The sequence below is a fragment of the Centruroides sculpturatus genome, unplaced genomic scaffold (genome assembly GCF_000671375.1).
Source record: "Centruroides sculpturatus isolate CEXI.00-Female unplaced genomic scaffold, Cexi_2.0 scaffold1887, whole genome shotgun sequence".
Lineage (NCBI taxonomy): Eukaryota > Metazoa > Arthropoda > Arachnida > Scorpiones > Buthidae > Centruroides > Centruroides sculpturatus.
The window spans coordinates 42,579-68,665 of NW_019386044.1; the positions used below are offsets into that span (position 1 = coordinate 42,579).

Below are 26,087 nucleotides of genomic sequence, written 5' to 3' on the forward strand. Positions count from 1 at the left end.
TGAGAATACAAGCCTATCACTTCACATGTTATTGAAGATGTTACCACAATTGTTATTGAACAGTCAACAAATAATGTAGGTTCCAATAGTGCATGTGCAGTGTTATATCAGTTGGGTTCCACAGGATACCCCAACTAATGTGACGTGACAGTGGACATGCACTGCTGATGTGGAAGGCACTGAGAAAGTTGATGCCCTGTTATCTTTATAAAATTAGCCACAACCATCAATTGCTTGATGCCAATAGGGAAACCAACTGACCATTGAATTTACCTTCCTTGTCAGAATAGAAGTGGATGTATTGTAGCCATGGAAGATTCTGTGGAGCAGTGGAGCACATTTTTACCTTAGATCAGTGTTTCTCAAACTTTTTTGTCAGGTGGCACACTTGAAATTATTAAACAAAATTCACGGCACCCCTATTATTATTTTTTATTATTTTGCTTTTTACGGTTAGTAAAGATATGAAGGATGAGAAGACTTTGAAAAAAATAAAAGTTTTTTATTAAAGTAAGTTTATTTCCAAACAACACAAAAGCATTCAAAACAAAAGTTATTATTATAAAGGTATCTTTTAATTATTTATTTAATNTAATAATCATATACGATCTAATTATTATTTTAAATTTTACTATATACTGATAGTTTTATTATGAAAACTATTAGGTACTGAAGGTGCAGCTACACATTATGAAGTTAAACAACTTGAACAGCAAAATGAAAGATTGAAAGAGGCCTTGATGAAGTAAGATGATGTAAATTTTAGAATAACACTATTGAAAAAGTTTTATTACATTAATTTTATGTGAGGTTTTTGAGAATTGTAGTTCTGTGCAAATGAAACTGTACTTATTAATTAAATAAGTTCAGTTTTATTACCTAATTAATAAACCTAATTTTTTTATTCATCTTCTGTTGTAACTGATTGCTACTGTCTATCTCATAGCAATCATCTCATTAGGACAGAAGTTCCTATTTTTGGTTTGATATTTGCAGTTTTTTATATTTATAACCAAACTTTGATTATTTATGGAAGGAGTAACAAAAATTATTGTTAATCTTAGACAGTTAAATGATTTTTAATCTTTTTTTAATTTGAAAATCATTTTATGACATGAACGACATGAATAAAAATTCATGTCATTGACTGTTACATGGTACTAGTGGATACAGTTTTATAGTTTCTCACGTTATTTTAGCATGTACACTTACGTGGATAGTAAACATTGTTTATATACAGTAGAAGTCATTGTAAATGTGAGCATTGTATTTTACAAGAGAATTTTAGCTATTATTTTTTTAATCCTTATCTATTAACAATGTCATCTAACCAAAGTATTTTAAAGGTAAAAAATCAAAAAGATTAAAAAAAATAACTTCCCTAAAAGACAAAATTAAAATGCATTTTACAGATTGTTTGCAAGGACTAAATTAACTAGTTATGGTTGCTCATGCTTTCATCTTAAAAGAATTTACTATAAGATACTTTAAGAAAAAGTGACAGAGTAGAAATATGGTAGCTCAATTTTTTTATATGAAAACATTTTTATTTCATAATTACTTATTTTTTTCAATATCCTAACTTTATTTTTCATTGTAGTTTTCCTTTTCAAATTTGCTGTTGCCATATTTGTAGCAATTTCTCAGAATCTAACTCTTGTAAATATGAAGCCTCTATTATAATTTCATTAGCAGATATAACATATAAAATTGATATTATTATAAACAGTATTTTTATTTATCAAAATTATTACAGTTTTTACTTTAATAAAACAATTTATTAATATATAATTTAATTGTGGGTAATATAATTTATTATTTTGGAAATAAACTTAATGCTATTAAAACATTTAAAAACAATTTAGTCACAATTTAATTTATATCCACTCATCCACTCATAATTTATAATCCACTCCAGTCTAATTTTCATAGAAATAGAACTATAGTTATATAGCATATGAGTATAATAAAACAATTGACATTTTATTTGAATTGCAGAAAACAGTTTATTTTTTAACCATATTCATATTTTCTCATTTAATCAATATTTTAATATTTTATATGGAATAAGCAAGATCTTGTTTATTTTAAGTAATTAATCATTTTTAAAATAGGTATCAAACATTGTTTAATGCAACAAATTCTCATTAGCATCAACTTCATTTAGTTCCAAATGTCAGTTGGTATTACCAATTTTTGACATCCTGGCAGAAACTCTATACTTTAAATATACATTTGACTCAGCTTAAGGGATAATTAAAAAAACAGTTACTGTTAGCCTTTTTGCTAGTCTGAAATATATATCCAGGTGATTATAATTAAAGTATCCCTATTCAGTATTGTTTATAGAAATATTGAGCAGCCCAAATGCAACCAAATCTTGTATATGACATTTCAGAACATACAGAAGATACTTCTCTAAAAAAAAATTGCACCAAAACACCCCTGTGGTACTTTTGGCTTTGCCAGCAATGAAAAAGTGGTTTTTCTTTGCACAAGTACACATTTTGCAGCCAAGTTTTGAGTATAAGTGACCAAGACCGATATCCTTTCTTATCAGATATGATGGTCATCACCTTACCAGAACATGCATTCTTGTAAAACTGTTTTATGAAAACAATGGAAATTGTTTGTCTACACTTTGGAATTTTACTGTTATAAGAATTTATGCCAAGGACCACTGATTTAACAACCTGTTGAAGAGCGATTCCTTGATTAAAGGAAACTGGATGTCTGGAGTTCAGCCAGATTGAGTTAGTTGAGAATACAAGCCTATCACTTCACATGTTATTGAAGATGTTACCACAATTGTTATTGAACAGTCAACAAATAATGTAGGTTCCAATAGTGCATGTGCAGTGTTATATCAGTTGGGTTCCACAGGATACCCCAACTAATGTGACGTGACAGTGGACATGCACTGCTGATGTGGAAGGCACTGAGAAAGTTGATGCCCTGTTATCTTTATAAAATTAGCCACAACCATCAATTGCTTGATGCCAATAGGGAAACCAACTGACCATTGAATTTACCTTCCTTGTCAGAATAGAAGTGGATGTATTGTAGCCATGGAAGATTCTGTGGAGCAGTGGAGCACATTTTTACCTTAGATCAGTGTTTCTCAAACTTTTTTGTCAGGTGGCACACTTGAAATTATTAAACAAAATTCACGGCACCCCTATTATTATTATTTATTATTTTGCTTTTTACGGTTAGTAAAGATATGAAGGATGAGAAGACTTTGAAAAAAATAAAAGTTTTTTATTAAAGTAAGTTTATTTCCAAACAACACAAAAGCATTCAAAACAAAAGTTATTATTATAAAGGTATCTTTTAATTATTTATTTAATTTAATACTTTAATTCAATTATTTTAAGTAATTTTAATTTAATTATTTAAAAATTTTGCGGCACCCTTGTGGCGTTCTTGCGGCACCCGCTTTGAGAACCACTGCCTTAGATCAATGAACACTTGTAACTATCACATTTGTGCCACGGAAAATCCTTATGTTTTTTTTTTTATATTTATTACTGTACTATTCTTCTTTGAAGAAGTTCATATTAACTGACTTAAGACATGTTTCTGATGGCCCAGACATACTGACAAGTGAAAGATCCAAAAAATTTTTGTTGGATACTAATTGTATCAGCAACCTTGAGACAACCATTTTCAAGCAAGATTTTGCATAGAGGAGTTTCTATGACATTTCATTGATGATAAAAATTATTTGTACATTTTTGATCCAGAGAACAAAGTGACCAAATGATACTTTGTTCTCTGGATTTTTATCCATTTGATCTTGGTTGTAGAGATAATTAAAAAGCATGGTTTATTGACATTTTCAGTTACAGTCAGCCATTGAACACACTGTTTACCTTACATCACCTTCAGATTTTATACTTTCATAATGAGGACCACATTGAGCAGTATATTCTGCATCTTTATTATACAAAAATCATACTATACAAAGACCTTAGGTCTTTGTATAGTATGATTTTTGTATAATAAAGTAATTGTTTGCAGTGCCAGAAGTGCCATAGTTGTAAGTTTGTTTATTAATATTGTTTTGAAATGTCTTCCACATGTCCCAAAATGTTACCACACCAGGTTTGGTTGCACTTGGATGGCTAAATATCTCTAGAATATCAGTTGTTAACCTTTCTGATCTCAGACCACTTAATTCACAATGTTAAATCCTGCATGGCTACTGTCATGAATTTTTTAAAAATGATACAAACATTATAGATTAGTGATCACAAAAGTTTCATTTTACTTTATTAATATGAAATTCACTTGTTTAATTATAACAAATTAGTATGAAGTTTGTTGCTGCTTATTTGAAATAAGTTTATGGATTCTTGGCTCTTTTCCACAAAGGACAACAATTACACTCACAATATTATTTATTGATTTATTAACATTATAATTTATTGATAACAGTCATTTGTGTTTTGTTTTAGATTTGAGTAAAAACTCCCAATTAGAAAAAACAACTTTGTATTTTGCATTTCTTTCATAATACTTCATATAACCTTGAGTTGATCAATGTCCAAAAATTTCTCCATGGACCACCAAAATTTTCTCATTAGTGGTACATGAACCACCAGTTGGTGACTGCTGCAGTAGATAGTACTGAACAGAATTATTTAAATTTGATCACTCATATATACAGTGTTCTGAACAATATTAGTTAATGTTAATGTCCCTTACAATTGAATTTGTATTATTGTTTTGAGAATGTTTCAAAAAATATAAGTACATTTTTTGTCACTGTTTAGAAATAGTTTTGTTGGGTTGGAAATTCAAATTTCACTATTAGTTTTAACAATTTTTTTTTTCAAAATTAATTATAAACTAAAAACTTCATTAATAGATAAATTTGTACTAAAGTATAAAATTATGAATTATATTTTAATAAATTTTTAGTTGTTTAAGTATAAATCTAGAGTTGAAATCAAAAAATTATTTAACTTTGTACCTAAATATTAGAGCCAGACTATAAAGCCTAAATCTCAAAGTTCATATAATTTTCCAGTTTTTATTATTTACAAACAATTTATTTTGATAAAGTAATTACTCTGGATTAGAATTTGCCAATTATTAAAGTATTGCATTGACAAAATCTTCTTAAATGTTGTGTTGTATTGTATATGACTTAATATGGTGATAAAAATAAATTGCACATCTTATACAAAACTTTTTAATTAGCTATAAAAATTTGGATTATCAGATGTCAATGAAAAATAAATTTTTAATTTTTGATTCATAATTAATTACAATAAAAATAAGAAAATTTTGAATACAAAATAGAATTTCGTATTATTATTTTGTACATGTGAGCTTTAATGTTTTTTATTAGAATGTGTTTATAATTACATAAGTTCATAAATTAAAATATTTTAGAAGTAATAAAAGATATACAATTGCTTTTAAGTTAAATGTTTGTTTTTTTTTTTTTAATCTTGTATGTAAAATAATTGACTCCTAAAATAGGAGTAAAATGACTTTTAATTTAGAATAAAATTTGAGAGGAAAGTAAGACATACTTATTTATATAAAAATTTTATGGTATTTTTTATAATAGTAATTAAATCTTATTATATTTATAGACTGAGAGATCTTTCTGCTCATGAGAAACAAGAGCAACAAAGAATGCAAAAAGAAATGGATCGTCAAAAATCAGAAATTACAGAACTTAGTCGAACAAAAGAAAAATTAAGCATTCAAGTTGAAGAATATGAAAAAGAATTAAATGAATTAAAAGAACAGGTAAAATTATTTATAAAACTTATTTATTTGAAGTATGGTTTTTTGATAAAAATCCAGACATTAATTTCAATGTTTTTTTTTTAAAATAAGTTCTCAAATAAAAGATAATGGAAAATTTAAAAATCATAGTAGTCAATAGAACTTTCATAAGACTCTATCATCAGATGTATTTAAAAACATTATAGAATTAAAAACATAAAAGAAAATATAGTTCAAAAATTTGAATTTCTATCATATTACAATTTTATTGTTTGAATATGATGATAGTAATTCATTGTTTTATATTAAAATTATTTTTTAAAGTTTGATAATTTTTATTGAGTTAATAAATGTCTAAATAATAAACATGAAAATTGCATGTATTCAATAAAGCATGTATGGTGATTAACCTATTTGATGTTGAAATTTTTATTTGTTGCCTGTGACGCCATGTTGAATTTTCGTCAATGTTAAGCCTAAAAATTTTAATTTTTTTTTTTTTGAATGATAATCATGTTTACTGTATCGTAAAAATTATTTTTTTATGTTTTACAAACAAAATAAATATATTGAATAATATAGAAACAAAAAAAATTATATTTTAAAAGTTTGTTTTAATATAAAAATTGTGACGCATAGCGACAGCTAGTATCAAAAACATTCCGATGTGAACACGAATATATTTGGGATCGCCCATGCAGGTCAATAAGGTCAACATTTTTGGGAACAGTGTAGGACAGGTTAATAATATATATTCAATATTCAGTAACAAATGTTATTTTTAACATAAATACAATTTTTAACTGAACTTTTAAAACATTTCAAAATAAATTTTAAACATACACTTTGTACTGCTAAATATGTGAAGATTGTAACAATTGTTTAATAGGTAAACTTTTCTGACATCAATGCAAGGCACAAGATGTGGTTGTAATGATCTCAACAAATTATTAAATGTGAGTTTTGTCAAAGAGTGATGTCATATAGTATAGGAATTAGAAGTGACTTCACTGCTGATTGTAATTGATAACCAAAAAAAAATATTTTACTACATGACTCTTTACATCATTGAATTATTCTGTTATCTTGCTCCCTACTAAGAGAGAGAGTGAGTGATAGTTCTATGTTCAGTTTCATCTGAGAGTTTACTTTAGAAGTATTAATAGTTTTTTCTTTTTGATAGAAAGTTGTATTGGAGCATTGTTTGTCATTTATATGCATTAAAGGTATTTTTCGTGTAAATGTTTTTGATAGATGATGACAATATTATGAACTAGTTTTCTAATGTAGATTAAAATTGAATAAATTTATTATTTATCTGGCTGAACTTTGGTTTCTGGGAGTGTCATTCTATGTGGGAAATGCTTTTGATCCCTTATGAAATCAAAAAAGAATTTTTCATGTGTATCTAATATCGTTATTTTAATATTTTTGTAAACAGGAAAGAGAATGACAGTATATTTTTACTATTTCCCACAACTTTTTTTACAGAGAAAGTTCCTATATTAGTGGACATGGTTCTTTTGAGTTTGATTAACAAATCTAATATGAAGAAAATATTAAATATTTTAATGAACAAAAGAATTTAAGAACAAAAGAACATGTAAATACAAGCTGTGTTTTTCTTGTGATTGTAAATAAATTGGAATAAAATGAAATGCCTTCTTTTATATCATTTTTACAGTAGGTTTTATAAATCAGTTTGATTAAGAAAAATAAAAAAGTTGAAAATGAAATTCAGAAATTTACATATTTTTTTTTCTTTATTGAGTTTATTTAAAAGTTTGTTTATTTTTTTAGACAAAAATAATACTCAAATTTTAAAAGTTAAAAAAATAACTTTATTAAATTATATATACATTTTTATCTTCACTTTAACTAATCCATTAGGTAGATTCATTATTTTATGTGCGAAGACTTCTGGAGACTTTTCAAAAAATGTATAAGTGGTTTTTCACAAATTATTGAATTTTAAATTATTGAAATTCTTCCTCTGTAAACTATTCTGGAGAGGTCAATTAAGTGATGATAAGAAACTGCAAGATATGAGGATGACATCCAAATCATTTCATCCAAATTCCAATAATTTTTCTCAATGGTCAAAGATGTATACAGTCTTGCATTGTCATACTGGAAAGCAGCTCTTTCTTCTTGTTAATGCTGGCTGTTTTTCTTCAATGGCTGCCTTCAGGTTATTAAGTTGGGAACATATTTTTCTGTATTAATAGTCTTATTTTGATGTATCAATTCATAGCTCGTTCCTCCATATACTCAACATAACCTTTATCAGATGTAAACTGGCTTTTGACTGCATTGCTAGGGGTCAGTTGACTTTCTTCACAATTTATAAGCTGCACATTATCATAAACAATCTATTTTCAGGGTTTCTATATAACTGAAAAGTCAGGAAAAAACAGCATGGAAAGTCAGGAAATTTGTCAAAAAGTCAGGGAATTTGTGCATATGTAAATGAATTTATAGCATTTGTTTATAATAAGTCAAGTGCTGTTTCATTTTGTTGTTGTGCTATACTGTAAGGGATGTGAAGGTCACAGAATTTGTATAAAGTTGGTCAGGAAAAGTCATGGAATTTAAAATAGTTATTTGAGTTGGAATCCTGTATTTTTTTTTCCACCAGTAATTAGTTAGTTCAAAAAGGAATACATCTGATTATGTTTGAGCAATGATTTGCAGGCATATATTTTATCAGATTTCTGAAGCTTAGTTGATATGGTACACAAATATATAATATATATAACAATTTAGGATTTATATCATGATATGATATATATCCTAAGTTGTGTAAATGTTCACCAACCAATCCCTGGACAATAGCTAATACTTTTGTAATTTTCCTGGTAGTGTAATGTGGGTTCTCTTGAATTAATACAGTAATTGCATTATCAACAGGAAGTAAACAAACTTTTTTATCAATCCAATATATACCAAAATTAAAAATTTAATCAGAAAATGCAAATAAAATTGTTACAAACTTAGATAAATCTTGTATAGTCTTTTTTATTTGTCTTTTTAGGTCTTTTTTAAAGCATTTGAAAGTATTGATCTTGATATCTTCAAATGAAAGTTTCCATCTATTGGTTTCTGAGCTAATTTGATAAGTTGGTAATGTCATATTTGTTTAATTGAAACAACTATATTGATATAAATAATGCTATCTCGGGCAATTTTACTGTAGTTAGAGTTATACCATAAGGATCTGTTCTTGGATCATTACTATTTATTATATTTTTAAATGATGTATTCTTAATATTGCCAGAAGACAGCATGATAATGTATGCTGATTATATTATGCTGACTCACATATTCCAGATGATAAACCTGTAAACCAAGATAAGTAACATATTACAGACATTACATAACTATATTAAGGCAAATCTTTAAAGTCAATGCAAATAAGTGCTATTATTTTGTATTTAGAAATAAAAATAATCAATTCAATAATCATAATTTTTATCTTCATATAAACAATGGAAAAACAATTATATCAGATTACACAGTTTATAAATGGTAAATTTTGCTTGATTTACCCAATTGTAAGTTAGACTATGGTAAATAGCAGTACATTGGAATTATTAAGATCTTATGTAAACAGAGTTTAAAATCTCCTACTCAAAAGAACTCATCCCCATTAATTCCACATCTGCTCTTGTCATGAATTCAGAGAACTCGGGTCATGAAGAGGAAGGAATGGCTCTAACCTTTCACCCTGAACATGTGTGGAATGGACATAAAATTCATTTTTTTATGGTCACTTTTTTTTTAGTACTATTATTGTATTCATAACCTTTGGTTATATTATATCTTGTATTCCTGTATTAATAAAAATTTGGTAAAATGATTATATAATATTTAATTTGAATTAAAAAATTATTTAAGGAGGTTGGAAAAAACCCCATATAACTTAATAATACTCCAGCTACAAGTTGTGCCTAATCATTTTATCTGAGCTATATGCAAACTAAAATATTCAGACTCTGTTTTGATATTATTTGAAAAAAGGAACATACAAATAAGATAAAAGTTCTATATGTCAAGAACTTATTAATATTATAGCTTTACAAACAACTTAGCTTACAATAACTAATTGATTAAGTCTCTTAATAAATAGCATCAATTAACTATGCCAACCAACCTTATTGTTTGAGTCTTTAATTATTTTACTTTGAAGAATAAATCTCAAACATTGTGTAGTAGAGATAACAGAGACTTATCACACTGCTACTAAGGACATTAGAATGATACTTCTATCATAATAATATAATTTTACTTCATTAAAAAATTTTGACTTGTTTTGAATATATCTACAAAGAATTTAGACTTTATTTTTTTAAGTTGACATCTACTATAAACAAGCACCTTGTAGGTTGTCAGGATGTTCAATATTTCTTTTTATGTATAGATTTAATAAATGGCTATATAGTATGTAAGCAGGGGCATTTCTACATAGGGACTAATAGGGCTTAAGCCCTGGGCTCCCAAGTGTCAAGGGCCCACAAAAATTGAATTATCATCATAAATTTTTAATACTCTTTCATTAACAATGAGCACTTATCATATAGTAAAAAATAGTTAATATTAATAATATAATAATAACGATAATTTATAGCATTATTTATTTTATTGTAATCAATGTAATGTAATTGGTCAGTAATTAATCAGTGTAAATATTTCTTTATTTCTTATGTTTTTTTTATATAAGATATAAAGTTTGTCATTCAACACCATTTCATAAATAAATATATTTCAACTCTGATTTTGATGTTATTAAAAATGAATTTTTAAGATTCTTAATCTAATAAAAAATGGTGCCCCGTTGGACTTCAATAAGCCATAGGCCCGGAAAATCCGCCCCTGATCCGCCCCTGACCGTAATGTATTCAAAAATTCAAAATCTCGTTATTCAGTCAGATTATCAGTGGCCGAGTGAATTGAATAAAACCATCAAATGTCGGTAGTTGGTCTCACCAATAAGCTGGTCGCGTAGAATTTCTATGGTTTTTATCGCCTATCAACTCCTAAATAGGGACCCAGTTTCCAATAGAAAGTCTTCCCAGGGGGCTTCTCCTCTTGGCAGNATAGTATATATATATATATATATATACGAGGTTTGTTCAAAAAGTATTGGACTTTTATTATTTCTGCGTAAACCAATGATGCGCGGGAGGCCTCTTCGGTGGAGTTGTGGAAGGGACAGTCATGCACAGCTCTGAATTTTTTCCCGCCTGCAGGAAGCGTCAGTCGTTGGCAGTCAGCCTATGAGTGAGGACATGTAGTGAGCTCTTGTCGGATTCCACTAAGTTGGAAAATGACTGAACAACATGAGCAGCGATATTACATCAAATTTTGCCAAAAACCTTGGCGATACCCAAGCGTAAACCATTCGCAAGATTCAGCAGGCTTTCGGGGACGATCCTCGATGCCAAAAAAAGCGCGGCAGGTCTGCAGCAATATCAAGGTCATGTTGACAGTTTTTTTGATTCTCGTGGGGTGGTGTATTGTGAGTACGCACCACAAGGCCAAACCATCGCAAAGGAGATCCTTCGTTGTCTTTCCGATGCTGTGCGACACAAACGACCGGATTTGTGGTCGGTCAAAACTTCCCAGCTCCATCATGATAACACATTCGCCAATTCTGTGCATCTGATTCAGGCTTTCGTCACCAAACACAACACTCCTGTGGCTCGTCACGCTCTGTACTCTCCCCACATGGCTCCATGTGACTTTTGGCTATTTTTCAAGCTGAAAATGCCGCTAAAAGGAACCCAATTTTAGTCGAGAGAAGACATTGTGCGGAATGCAATGGACCGGCTGATGGCCATTCCAAAAGATGTGTTCCAGCAGTGTTTCCAGCAATGGCAGGAACGCTGGAAGAAGTGTATACACTACCAAGGAGACTACTTTGAAGGGGATTAGGGTTTTGTACCTCAAAATCAATAAATGTATTTTTGACGACCAAAGGTCCGATACTTTTTGAACAGCCCTCGTATATTGCATATGCACCCAGCAGTTCGGACAACTTGTTTCATTATGGGATAACCAGAAATCTAGAGCTGATTGTTTGCTGGACAACTAGCAGACTTTCTTAATTTGTAATCCTAGTATTGAATTATTAAATATTTATAGTTTAAATTATTCAAATATCATGTTAATTGTTTAGGTAGATGCAGCGTTAGGAGCAGAAGAAATGGTTGAATTGCTTACTGAACGTAACTTAACACTTGAAGAAAAAGTGAGAGAATTACAAGAATCAGTTGATGATTTGGTTTGTATTAACTGATTTTTCTTTAAAATAATTATTTAAACATGATTATAGCTTAATTTAATTTTTTAAAATTTTTTGTTGCTTTCATTACTAGGAAAGATTACAAGACATCAATGAACAGTTACAAGAAAGTGCAAGGGAAACAGAATTAGAATTAAGAGAAGAAGTAGATATGGCAAATGTTAAAGTTTCTGAAGTAATTTTTTCTCTTTATTTATTTAACTAACACAGTCATAATTTGTACTGATGTAACAAATATTCGGTTACTATTCGATATTCGGCCTATTTTTAATCACTATTTAATCTATTTTATTCACACACAAATATTTAATCACTATTTGGCCAAATACCGAATACCTAAAAAACAGGAATAAGAAATAACAAAAACACAGTATATTAATCATTTTGGTATTTAGATTTAATGTTGTCGGGTTTGTGTTGTTTGTTTATATTTATTTATAACTTATAACATGCACAAAATAAAAAAGAAAATAATATTAGTCACATGTATTCACAATTTATAATTACAAAGATCAGCACATGTATACACCTATTCGTTCAAGAATCGTCGCACATCTGAGGGTCTGACCCTGCCTATCCTTCTTTTTAAGTGCTCGTCTTTGCTCTTCTCTTTCTCTTTCCTCTGTCGCTCTAGTTCACATATGCCTATGCATACATCATAATACATGCTCACGATACTTTTGATTCGTCATTTTTCCGTCATAAATTTCCCATTTTACAATTACGTGACTCATAGCCTGGTGATAACGGAGAAAAGAGACACATAGGACATCGGAATACGTCACAGTTATGATTTCACAAATTTTAGACAGCTTGGTAGCCCGAATGGCCCCAGGCTTTCGTCCGTGCACACTAAGTGACTTTCATTACAAGCATTTAGCTTTCCAAAGTCTATGACAACAATTGTTTGGCATTGACGGCCGTGAATTTCATGCCAATAAGCTGCCTCGACTTGTTTGATTATGTTATCAACTCAATTTCGTATTTTTCACATTTTCACTTCATGGTCCTTCTCTGTTCTTTTTCTGTTATTTACATGTGTAGGTCATTTCATTGTTATCCCCATATGATATCATCATTTATCACATACTGCCATGACGCTCTTCTCTGTCCACTACAACTGTCAAGAATTAATGCAATGGGCAAAGCATAGTGACAGTGGCCAATAGAGAGCAGGGTCCTCACCATAATGTGGTTTGCATGCCAATTTTCGTACGTGTGTTCATCAAGCCGAATAGTTTGGCCAAATATTCGGCTATTTGGCCATGCTCTTGGCTGAATATTCAGTATTCAGCCTGAGGCCAAATATACTATTCGTTGCAACACTAATAATTTGTTTTTTATATATTATGTTTAATTTTTACATTTAAAATAAGTAACAAATATAACTGTTGAAAAATATTTGTATTTATGCAAAAATAATAGAAAAAAAAAAAGTACATACATGTAACTCTTGGCATTCATAAGGGTTAGATTTATTGGAAATCTTGTAAATGCCAAATAGGAAAACCTGTGTGAAAATTGAGCTAGGCTCCTGTGGGAAGCCAATGTGACTGAGCTAATTCATATTGCTATAACAAGAATGTTTAAACTTTTGTAGATGATTCAATAAGCAAATAATAACTAATGTTTATTTTATTCATTTGTTTAATAATAATAATAACATTAGTGTTAAATTTTAAGATGATTGTCAAGGAGTACAACAGTTTATTCATTTCCTTCAAGACTTTGGCATACAAGAGCCAGGCTGCTTCCAAAGCTTGCATAAACTTTGGATTTCACTCAGGAATAGGTTCTGATTGTTGCAACTCTGCACAAGCTATCAATAGTGCTGTATATTTTTGAAAGCTCATAAGCTGTTTTTGGCACTTTGGTATTTTTCTTTTCATTTTCCTTTTTGCTGTCATATAAATATTTTATAACTATCATGTTCCCCACCTCATTTGTGTTCTACAGCTGTATGCATGCAGACTACATTTTCTGTCTGCATTCCTCAAATCCCTCACCAACTATCTGCCTTGCCAACCTTTAAAATAATTCCAAAAAGTTCCTATGACAACGCTTTTTATGAGAAAGTAGAGATTGAAGTTAACAGATTCATTAGATCATTACTTTCTATTGGATAATACGTGGTAGAACATCATGTCATCACTATGAAAAGATTTTTTTAAAATTTGTTATAGAAGTGGCACAATGTGGTTCTCTTTTTTAAATTTTAAATTCAATTAAGTAAGTTGAAAATATGCAATTTGCCAAAATATTTAAAAATACATCTTAAGGAAAATTCCATCGTCAAGTACAAACTAAATGAGGTCACTGAAGTTGCTGCAAGTTAAATATGATCACTGATCTGAAATTGATAAAATGCTTATTCTGTAGTTAATATTTTTGTAGAGTAACTAGCCTACATTTTCTGTCAGAACATAAAAAGAATATAACCAAAATTCATCTGGATTGGACAAAAATTGCAGGAGTTATAAGGAATTCATGTGCATGTGATGGCTTTTATATTATTAATATCAGATTATTATTATTGTATGGAACTATGTATTTACTGTATATATTCCATTTACTTAATTATGACATAAACTTTGGCATGTGTGTTTTGAAAACTGACCCTCATATAATAACGTTCTATTTTATTCACAAATATAAATGAATAAGTGTTTGCATCTTTGTCTTTTGCATCTGCCTGACATGTAGACAACAAGAAGACACCTTCCCAAGTTTTATCATGTCAAGATGAAAATTTGATATGACAAAAAGTAAAATAATTTTATAGCTTTTTTAAATAATGTCAAAAATTGTCAAATATTATATTTAGTAACCTATAATCTAGACTATTGAAGCCAGAAGGGTTTTTTATCATAAATGAATAAGTGTTTGCATCTTTGTCTTTTGCATCTGCCTGACATGTAGACAACAAGAAGACACCTTCCCAAGTTTTATCATGTCAAGATGAAAATTTGATATGACAAAAAGTAAAATAATTTTATAGCTTTTTTAAATAATGTCAAAAATTGTCAAAGATTATATTTAGTAACCTATAATCTAGACTATTGAAGCCAGAAGGGTTTTTTAACACACAATCCATGGATTATAGATATGAAATTATAGTGTATGATAGTATTCAGATCTTACTTTATTTTATTTATTAGTTATTTTGAATACATTAAAACTCATGTTAATTTTAATGCAAATTAATTTATTAATCAAAATGAATAAATAATACAAGTTATTAATGTAAATAAATACATATGTATATTAATATATATTCACTCTTCTTGTTATCTATGTATAGTTAAAACAAATTTATTCACTTACAAAATATAGTAAAAAAAATAATATAAATGATTATGATAAAATTGGTTCTCATTCTGGTTGTAACTTTTCTTGACCTGTTAAATTTGAAATTTTTCATATAAAGAAACAGGTATTTAAAAATTAGACATTTATGTTTTGAAATGAATAAAAAAGAATTTTTATTTGTAAAATTATTTATTGTTTGAATTTTAAAATTAATTTAATGTACAGCGTTATTAAGTATTAAATCTTATTTTTTCTTTATGTTCAAAAGATAAATGCTCTGCAAACTAATAATATACATTATTATTTTTGTTATTACTATTGTTGTTGTTATGTTGTGAATGTGATGTTCAGCTAATATCAGTGCCAAGTCAGACTGAAGTCAAAGCATAGCTACCCAAAGTGTAACATTAAGCTGTGTAATTGATATATGTGTCAACATCTAGAAATTTTCTAACAATATAACTTGTTCAATATAGCAGTATTATTATTATTATTATTATTATTTCAGTTTCAACGTAAATTGGATGCAATGCAAGAAACATTGACTGATTATGAGCAGACAATACAGAAATTTAGAGATGTAACCGAACATTTACGAGAATCTAATCAAGAATTAAGAAATCAAATTCAAAAAGAATCTGACCGTGTTTCAAAAATCAATCCTGCAGAAAACTTTGATTACAAGATCAAATTTGCTGAAACTAAAGCTTTTGCAAGGGTATAAAAATTAAATTTTTCTAATTAACTTAAACTTTTAACATAAATTTAAATGTACATTAATAATTGAGCATTTAAAATCTTTTGAATTGTAGGCAATAGAAATGGAAATGAGAAGAATTGAAATACATCAAGCTAATCTACATATCAATTATCTTTGCTCATTTATGCCTGATAGTTTTTTAGCAAGAGGAGGTAAAAAATTATTTTTAATTTTTCATATAAAAATATTTTGTTTTTATTATAAAAATGTCATTACCAATCATTAGTTTAAACTTTTTAAATTGATTTTTATATATAAATGATTTTATTTATCAAATATAATTTTTATTTTGAGCATCTTTTTCCATATAATAGATAGTAAACATTTCCCTAATTTTTATTAAAATAATAAAACTTTAATTTCTCTAATAGATGAAAAAGCTGGACATAAACTGATAAAACTTTGCATACATGTTTTTTATGTGAAATGATAACTGTTTTAACTCTGTTCTGATTAAATAACAAAATTTGTTTCAATTCACATTTATATATTTGAATGTAGTATGGGTAGTGATTGTAAATTCAATCAAATGACATGAAAATTTTTGTGAAAGTTTACAAAACTTGACATTATCTTTACAAATGAATAAAGTAAACAACTACTTATCTCAGGAAGCTAACAGTTACTATTAAACAAAGGAAATGTTTTTGGTCAAATATCTAATCATCCTCAGCTTAGATCATTTAACAGTGTAAAAGAATTTTTGTATTGGAACAAAATTCAAATTAAATATTTAGGACAATATATATTTCTATTACTGCTTCTTATGGAAGCAAATCCTGTTAACCTTAATTTGAAATGTTTTTGACCCTCTTTATGTTAGATTTGGCCAATAGCAATTGTAAATTTCTTGAAAAGTTGATATTAAACTTGAAGAGAATAAAGATATTTTTTAAAAAGAATTAATGTTTTTAAGTTTAAAAGGTATGAGCATATTTTCAAATAGAAAACTAACATTTGAAGGAAATGTATTGCTAAGATGTGCAAAGATGAAATAAAAAGTATGTGAAAAAAGGAAGTAATAATGAATGAATCAAATGTTAAAGCTATAATAGCTTGTTAGCTAAATGAGTAAAGCTAAATGAGATAAATATATAACAATTCCACATAACTGATGAAACAAAAAATTAAAATTAATAAAATATTTAATAAATATTTTTGCTTGTGTCACTCAAACTTTGTCAGAAAAGCTTTGTTTCAAAAAAATATATATAATGAAATTATGTTTTTCTTTTCTAAACATTCTCATAAAAAATAATTTAACTTTTGAGTCATTTTAGTTTTAGGTCTATTTAAGATATTAATTTATAACTTGCAGTTGATTAACTTTAAATTATTTTTATTTTATTTTATTTTAATAAACATTTTTGTTTGTTTTTAAATGAAATTATTTAACAGATCAACTTTTATATTTATCAGGTGATCATGATGCTACATTAGTTTTGCTTTTAGTTCCTCGGATAGTAAGCAAAGCAGAAATACTAAGTTCACAAGTGAAAGATAAGGTATTTCTCATTTTATATGCATTTTTATTTCATTTTAAAACATTCAGCAAACTGATTACTATTCCAGTTTCAATTGACAGAAGAAATTAAGCCCGATATTGTTTTAAAATCACATAAGTTGGATCAGTTTACTTTTGCTTGTCGCCTTCTTGTTCACTTATATACTTTACAAAGCTTTTTGCATCAGTATATCAGGTGAAATTTTAATTGTATTATTAATATTATTCAAAGGAAAAAAAATTATATGTATATACTTAATAATAATTTTCAATTTTAATAAAAATTAATTGTAGTATTTATGGTTAATTAAAATATAAATTGTAATGTTTTTTACAATAGATGATATAATTGATAGAAATTAATCATTATATACACTACTTGAAGAGAGTTTGTGCACACATTAAATTATAGTATAAGAAAGATGAAGCAAGTAGGACATTAGCCTGGATACAGTGATGAGTGCAAAATTTTCAATGATAAAAATAAATTTCATGTTCTAAAATTTCTATTTTTAGAACATGAATTTGTTGTTATTTTTAAATGAAATGATATTTTAATAACTATAATGTAAAATAAATGAAAATAACATTGCTTTTGAAAAATTGCATTTAAATTTTTCTAAATAAGATGATTCTGAAAAAAATTGTGTGCACACTTCTTCAAATAGTGTATATGATGATTAATTTCTATCAGTTATAACATTAATTTTAGTTTAAAATTAAAAAAAAAATTATATAATTGTTTCTTTTGGGTTTCTAGTGCATTAAATACATGCAGTATGGAACTTTTTATGAAAATAGGTACTCTATATCCAGAAATGGCAGTTCAAGAAAAGGCTCTTGATTTTTATATTGATTCTTTAAAAAGAGATCAGGTATGAATTGAATAAAGTTAATGGTTGTAAACTTTTAAAACTGAAGTAGTTGAATTTTATACTGTATATTTATTTGTAGTTTGTACATCCAATATTTTTTTCTTTTTGTACAATTTTGATTTAACTGAAATTTTTTTCAGACCATCTTATCTTTTTACACTATTTACTTTGATTTAAAATGTTTCAATAAATTTGTCTTTTAAAAATCTCTAATTTTGATTTTAAGAAAAACTATTTATGTTTTCTAGAAAATTGCTTTTTAAAAACAAAGTCTTAAGGCCACTGCAAACTAGGCAATGCTGTTGATTTCGACCTGACATCAGAGAGAATTTTTATGGTCTCTTAACTGTTTTGCTTTGATGATCAGGCAAATTTGTCACTTGTGATATCACTCATGATGTAGTTCTACAGAACCAATGAACATTTTGTCTACCCCTCTATGAACTATTGCTCATAGAGCAATGCATTTATTTTGTAAAATGATGATGTACAAGTATGATTATGACTTTATTTGTTGTCTATTTGTCATAAATTTAATAAATAAATGAAAACGAAATTGGGGACCCAATAGTTTTATAAATTTCAATAAAGTCAATTAAATAATTTATATTCTTCTATGAAAGTTTATCAAACAGATCTGTTTTGTAATCCCAGCATAGAAAAGACATGGCAGAAACGTGAAGTACAAATGCACACCTTTTTTGTGGCTTATGGCACATGCTCTTTTCTTGCAAACTTTCAAGTGTGCATGAGCATCATTGATTGCCACCCAAAAAAATCAAACTTATATCAAATTTAGTTTAATTCACTCACAAAAGCTATCTTTCAGTTTATAAAATTCATTTTTTTTTTGAAAAGTTATGTTCTCTGGACATTGACCCCTTTTAAATTGACTGCTTCAATTCTTTTAAATGATATTATAACAATATATTAACAATGCATTCTTCCAGCTTCAAAACTAATAATTCTGGCTTCCATCTTTCCTGTGTCAAAGCTAGTATTATTTTAAATTTTTCTTGTAAAAAAAAAAACTATATAAAACACAGTTGAATAACTTTTTACATATAGTAAAATGTGATAATTGTTTTTATTAAGTAACATCACAAATTGAATTTTATGCAATATAAGATTTTACATTTTAATATATAATAAAATCTAAATTTTTTTATATTGCTATATTGTAAATTTAATTGATATTAAAACAGAAAATAAAAGTGTTTTACAAATTATTTTGTTAGTTGGATGAAAATGTACAGCTTGAAACTCTACATAAAGCTGTTTTATATTTTCAAGTTAGTATGTCCCTAGTTTATTTTAATAATGCTTTTTTTGGATTACTTTAATTACAATCAAAATATTTTATAAAGAGCCTGTACAGTGTTCACCTTGCTAATGAAAAGATTGATTGTATGTCTTTGATGTCTGACTTCATGCAATTATTTGGTGCAGCTTGTGATGGAATTGGTGCTAATGTGGCAGCTGTTTTAGTCCTTTTAAAAGTAAGTATGCAAGTTTAAAATTTATTAAAATATTGTTTTCAGTTTGTAATGTATATTTTTTGTTATTGAAGCCCAATGAAGAAAATACAGAAATAGGAAATTTGTTAAAAGAACTATCTTCGTGTATAACAGAAATTCGAGCATTAGTGAAAAAGGTACTTTTATATAATATTTAAATTAAAATTTATATAAATATTTAAACATTTTAATAAGTATTGCATAGAAACTTATTTATTTTAAAACAGGTATTTCACATTAATAAATATTTTCAGCAATTATTTTTCGTAATAGNATTTAAACATTTTAATAAGTATTGCATAGAAACTAATTTTTTTTGAAACAGGTATTTCACATTAATAAATATTTTCAGCAATTATTTTTAGTAATAGTAACATTCTATTACTTTTGAAATATTTCTACTGCTAATTCATTTTTTGTTTTGTATGTTATAAAAAGTGTTCTTTATTCAAACTTCTGTCGATTTAAGTCTTTAAATTGACAGAATTGTTCATTACTTCTTTAACCCACTATTGACCAAGGGATAAAACTACTGAACATTGGTTTGTGTTTGACCAGTGGGCTGGATGCATAGTTTTCTGAATTTTTTCATGTTTACTAGTTATTTGTTTTTCATGTCAAACCTAAATCAAGCCAATTTCCCATGGAAAGTCTTATCAGGAAGGATGCTGCTCAGGAGTCTGGAGTTTACCCTTGTGTTGCATTGTTTATCACCCCAATCCATTATTTCTATTTTCCAAAAAGAGAAAAGCAGTCTAGTTGTAAATGAGATATAAAAATATTCTATGATTTACAAGCTATAATCAATATACAAAAATGTTAAAACGATGGAAAATGTAATTTATTTCTCTATCAATGAGAATAATTTTATTCTGTGATTTCATTAAGATTTAAAAAATGTTAATAATTAGCAAGTAAACAAAAATACTGAATAGGAAAAAAATTTTTATGTGATTGAAAACTTTTCTTATGAAATTGCATGTTATATAATACAGTAATACCCGAACTTACACGATAGGTGGGACCGAGCGATAACCACGTAAGTCGAATTCGCGTAAGTTGGGGTATAGTTTCGCATATAAATACATACAAATAATTTTTAATTGGGGCCAGAGACTAAAGAAAACAATAATTTAGAAAAAAATGTTTAATAAAATCTTAGATAATACATATGTATAACAAATTATATTATTACACAATTTTCCACATTTACTTGATTATCACACAATAATTTTAACATCGTTTCCATCTCAGGGATAATACCGTGACGTTTACGAATGATGCTTGAATTTAAAGATTGAGCATTTTTTACAGCTTCGAGAATTTTTTCTTTACCTTTTATAGTTGTTCTGACCGTCGATTCCAATAGATCAAACTTCTTTGCCAATTCACAAATTTTCATTTTTGTATCGAAGTCTTTAATAATGTTAACTTTATCTTTGGAATGTAAAGTTTTTCTTTTCTTGTTTGATGCAGAAGAATCAGTTCTACTTCGTTCAGATGACATAATAGAGTCTCTCGAGTCTCTGCAGATATAACAAACACAGAAATAAATAACACAAAACAAATTGTAGTTATATGTCGATTCTGCGCAACATGTCCGAACATTTAAGCCGAACAATAGTGTGGGGGGAGTGAATAATCAAGAGCTGCGTGGTGCTCGAACAAAAGACGAATCGACGAGATTTGAAATTCGCGTAACTCTGGGTTCGCATAAGTCAAGGTATTACTGTATAATAAATTTTTATTATCTGAAGAATGTATTGGAAAAAAAAGAGAGAAATGAAAACCAATCAGAAAATATATTCATCAAGTACAATTTAGAGCCTAATTCATAAATATTTTTAATGTAAAGAAGGTTGATATGTAAAAACTATTAATCTGAGAGTATAAAGATATTTCTGTGAGAATTTATGATTCACTGGAGTTTTGAAATTTTGATTTATTTTGGACAATAACTTTTTAAAATTTATTTTTATTACTAGTACAAAAGTAAAGCTTTAGAAAAATAAAATTATAAATTTAGCTTATTTTAAGACCTATTAATCAAGTAAAATTGAAATTTTTGTACTTCTATTAACTTAAATCATTGTAATAAATTTATAATTATTATAAAATAATTAAATTATTTTAATGAAAAAATAATTTTAAGATGAAGATTAAAAAAGTTCTTTGCTATAGTCAATAACATTAGTTATAATGTGTTATTGTAATAAATAATACAATAGTAATAAAGAAATAGTTCCAAATTTAAATGAACTTATAAGTAATTGAATTTAGAAAAAAAAAAAATGAAATTATTCTCAAATACCTCATGCATATTATTAACTAATAAAGTGTACATTTTTATATTCCAGATAAGACGACGTATACCACAAGAGAAAGGTTCAACAATTTCCTTTGGACAAGAAGTAATAAAAAATTATTATTTAAAATTTAGTTTTTACTTAAAAATTAACTTTAATATTCTAATTTTTTCCTTGCTTAACTTCATTTGTGAAATTTCTACAAATTTAATTGCCAAAATACTATTTCTTCATTTTTATTAAATAAGTTATATGTAGCAGTTTTCTGTTTTAAATATCTTAAGTAATACTTCTTTAATTGATAACAAAAACATGATTATCATAAATATTGTTAATATTAGTTTTTGAGTAATATCTTCAAGCTCTAGAGAAATTTGCAACTTTGCAATAGCAATGCTGCATATCTTGCTATTGCAAGGCATATAGTTTATAACATATCTGTCATTAAACTGGAGTCTTGTATTATTATATTATTAAATATCAATGGAGTCATGTATACTTGAGGCATCTATTGGATCTATATTCCCTTCACCTGTTCATTCACACTAAGGTGAGGAGGCTCCTTTATAGGAGCAAGTGTAATGGTTAACTTATTTTCTCTTTTAATTATTTGTCTTTGCTGAGGGACACATTAATGGAAGACATCTTTTTGATGAACTCTGACAAATGTTATCTCTCTTTTCTTAGTTGCCTTGATTGATATATGGGTAGGATGATGACCTTTCATCTAAAGGATTTAGTCTGGTTTACAGACTAACACAAATGCCAGTCTTGTCCCATTATTAGTTTTGGGAGACATTCAGAAGGGGTTTCTTGTCCCATTGGGAAAATTTCCAACTGTTTCAAGCTATACTGCTAGATAATATTTTGTATGTTTGCATTATTTTACATAAATACTCTTTTAATAAGGCTATCTATATTGTTTCTGACAATCAGGCTGCCTTGAAGGCAATTGAGTTTTATCAATTCATTTCAGCACTTGTTAGGGAATGCTTTAAGCATTTCACTGAACTGACTCACTGCAACAATTTTTTCAAGGAGAATTGCTTGCAATGTAAGTGCTAATCTACTGGTCAAATAGAAAGCATTTTATTAGATCTGAACCAATTTTAGCTATTTTTTCCAGAACTTTATAACTTTCAAAGACTGGTATATTTTCGGTCATTTAAAGCAGTGCGGATAACTTTTGGTTTAAAAGCAGAATAAAGCATTTTTGCTTATCTTACTCTCTATGCAAATTATGGATTTTATAGCTTTTGGTAAGAATCATGTTTGCTTCTTGGTCTGCATTATGACTAGTTTTGATCAATTTCACAAGCATTTTTGTCAAATGAAATGTTCTTAGTTTTGTCACTTCTGCAGCTCTGCTAAGGCACATCATCTGCATCTCATTTATGGTGTAGACTTTTGCTTAGACAGACTTCATCAGGGTTCTTCCTTTTTAAGATTTGGTGCTGTTTCTCTTTTCTTTAAATGTATACCCTTTCTCTCTCTCAAGAAGTCATATTTCTGAAGTAATTTCTTATGGGATGCACAATGGATCTTTTAAGTTGAAGTGCTCTGGCTTAGTACTTGTACAAAATACAATTTCTAGGGCTTTATTTAGAATAGATGGAAAAAATGATATATAGCAGAATCTTGATTATGTAACTAAAAGTTTATTTTTGTAGTTTTGTTTCATCTTTGTTAGCACACTTAGAATGTGCACATCTCTTTGTTATTATTAAGAACTTTGATATATAAATAAAATGTATTAAGTATTTTATTATAATTTTAACATATAAACTATTTAAATAATTTATAAGCTTTATTATTAAACATGCTATATCTTCAAGAATTGTTCTGTCAGTGTAAATTTTTGATGTGGATATTGTTCATTTAGAATTCATAAATTAATGTAATATGAAAAATTGTATGATACATAAAACTTCCAAATTCCTTTAAAGATCTACACAAATTATTTTACAAATATACCAGTAACATTAGAATGGAATTCAAAAGATATGTAGATTTATGTAAGCAACTCTTGAATAATTCAATAAAATATAATCTACATAATTAATAGAACTATTTAGTAATCTGTGTAGTTAACAATAATGTAAAATCTTATTTGCTTCTATATACATATCACAATTCACATAGATTAGCAAGAAATAATGAATTAATAAATGTATTAATAAAATTAATGTTTTTATAAGTTGTAAAAATTTTGATGAAGTGCATTAAATAGTTTTCATTATTCAAGTTTATCATATTGATATATATCATTAATCACTAGGAAAAAGAGATAAATGTAACCAAAATAAATAATGAAAAGTTTTTCTATTTATATAGAATGCTGTTATAATTCTAAAAACAATTAAGTATAAAATGAAAAAATTTACTTCCTTAAAAAACTTTATGTACATTGTTGCTTAGTTTATGCATTGTTGCAATAGTTTTAAGGAATGAGAAATATATCTTTCATTTCTCTCCATTTTTAAAGCATTCAAATTTAAGAAGCTTAAAAGTTTTAGGGTATTGTTAATAATTTTCTTGTTAACTAATGTTAGTAAACAGTAACATAAATAAAAGATGATAAAACATTTTTAAAAGGATGATTTTAAGATACAAACTCTGTTAACTTGTGAATTCAAGTTAGTCATTATTTTAAAAGTTTATTTTAACTTTTCAGGTTCAAAACCAATTGGTTATATGCCGTGAGCATATGGATAGAGTTCTTTCAGCCACTTATTTTATATATCAGTCTTCAGTACAACAAGTTGTTATGGTACCAGAAACTTCTAATATTACAAATGAAAAATTAAAAGAACTTGCACATAAAGCAACTGATGAAGTATATGGCAATGAAGATAATGGTCCTGGTTGCTTGAAGTAAATGTTATAACTTTATATTAATATTATAAAAAATTATATTAATTTTACAATTAAAATGTTATTTTTAAAATATTAAGGCAATCTCTAAATTTCGTATTGGAATCTTTGACCAAAATATCAGTATCCCTTCAAGATGGAGAATTTGATCAGGAAATTTCAAATGAAATGAAGGTAATTGTTACTTTATTTCTTTTACATATTCATTTATCTCTCAGATTTATTATTCTGCAAAAAAACATACATTGAAACATAAATTGTGTATGATGATAATTTAACAGAAATATTATAGAATATGAAACCTAGGAATTTAAGTACAGGTAACCCCCGTATAACACGGTAGTTACGTTTCAAAATATTGCCGTGTTATGCGAATCCATGTTATACGAAACAAAGAACTAGTATGAAAAGGAGGGTTAAGTTCCAAAAATTAAAAAGCATGCTATTATATTTTCATAATTAAGATAAATATTTTTATTAAAATTTTCTTAAGTGACACATATTAATATAAATTAAACAATGTTTTCTTCGTCATCACTAAAAGCACTATTAACCGAGAGCATTTTCATTTTGGCAAGTTATCGTTATCCTCTGAGCATTTTTCTGCATTATCTTCAGATCCATGCTTTACCTTTTGCAAAAAGTATGTAATTTTAGATTGCTTGCTTTAAAAGATCTTTATAATTTTCCTTATATGGTGATAAGCACTTATGAGGAATAAAGAAAGTATGGAATAAGGGAAAAACATCTGGCAACACCAAAATCAGAAGCGTCAAGATATGGCAACACTGAAACAAGTTTCGAGAAGGACCATGTGTATCGACAGAAGCACGAGAAAAGAAAATTTACATACTTATGTACTAATAGTTCACGAAAATAATAATTTTTGT

General features: G+C 27.4%; 1 protein-coding gene across 1 annotated transcript in view; it reads left to right on the forward strand.

Moving 5' to 3' along the window:
* The window catches only part of LOC111613294 (dynactin subunit 1-like), a 59,704-nt gene that overhangs the window by 22,484 nt on the left and 11,133 nt on the right, over positions 1-26,087 (forward strand). Inside the window, 15 exon segments of the mRNA XM_023354642.1 lie at positions 633-745; positions 5,610-5,769; positions 11,927-12,031; positions 12,126-12,227; positions 15,870-16,079; positions 16,174-16,273; positions 17,541-17,626; positions 17,694-17,821; positions 18,386-18,500; positions 19,739-19,792; positions 19,868-19,999; positions 20,071-20,154; positions 22,375-22,428; positions 24,998-25,197; positions 25,278-25,371. Coding sequence (XP_023210410.1) covers positions 633-745; positions 5,610-5,769; positions 11,927-12,031; positions 12,126-12,227; positions 15,870-16,079; positions 16,174-16,273; positions 17,541-17,626; positions 17,694-17,821; positions 18,386-18,500; positions 19,739-19,792; positions 19,868-19,999; positions 20,071-20,154; positions 22,375-22,428; positions 24,998-25,197; positions 25,278-25,371 — 1,737 coding nt within the window.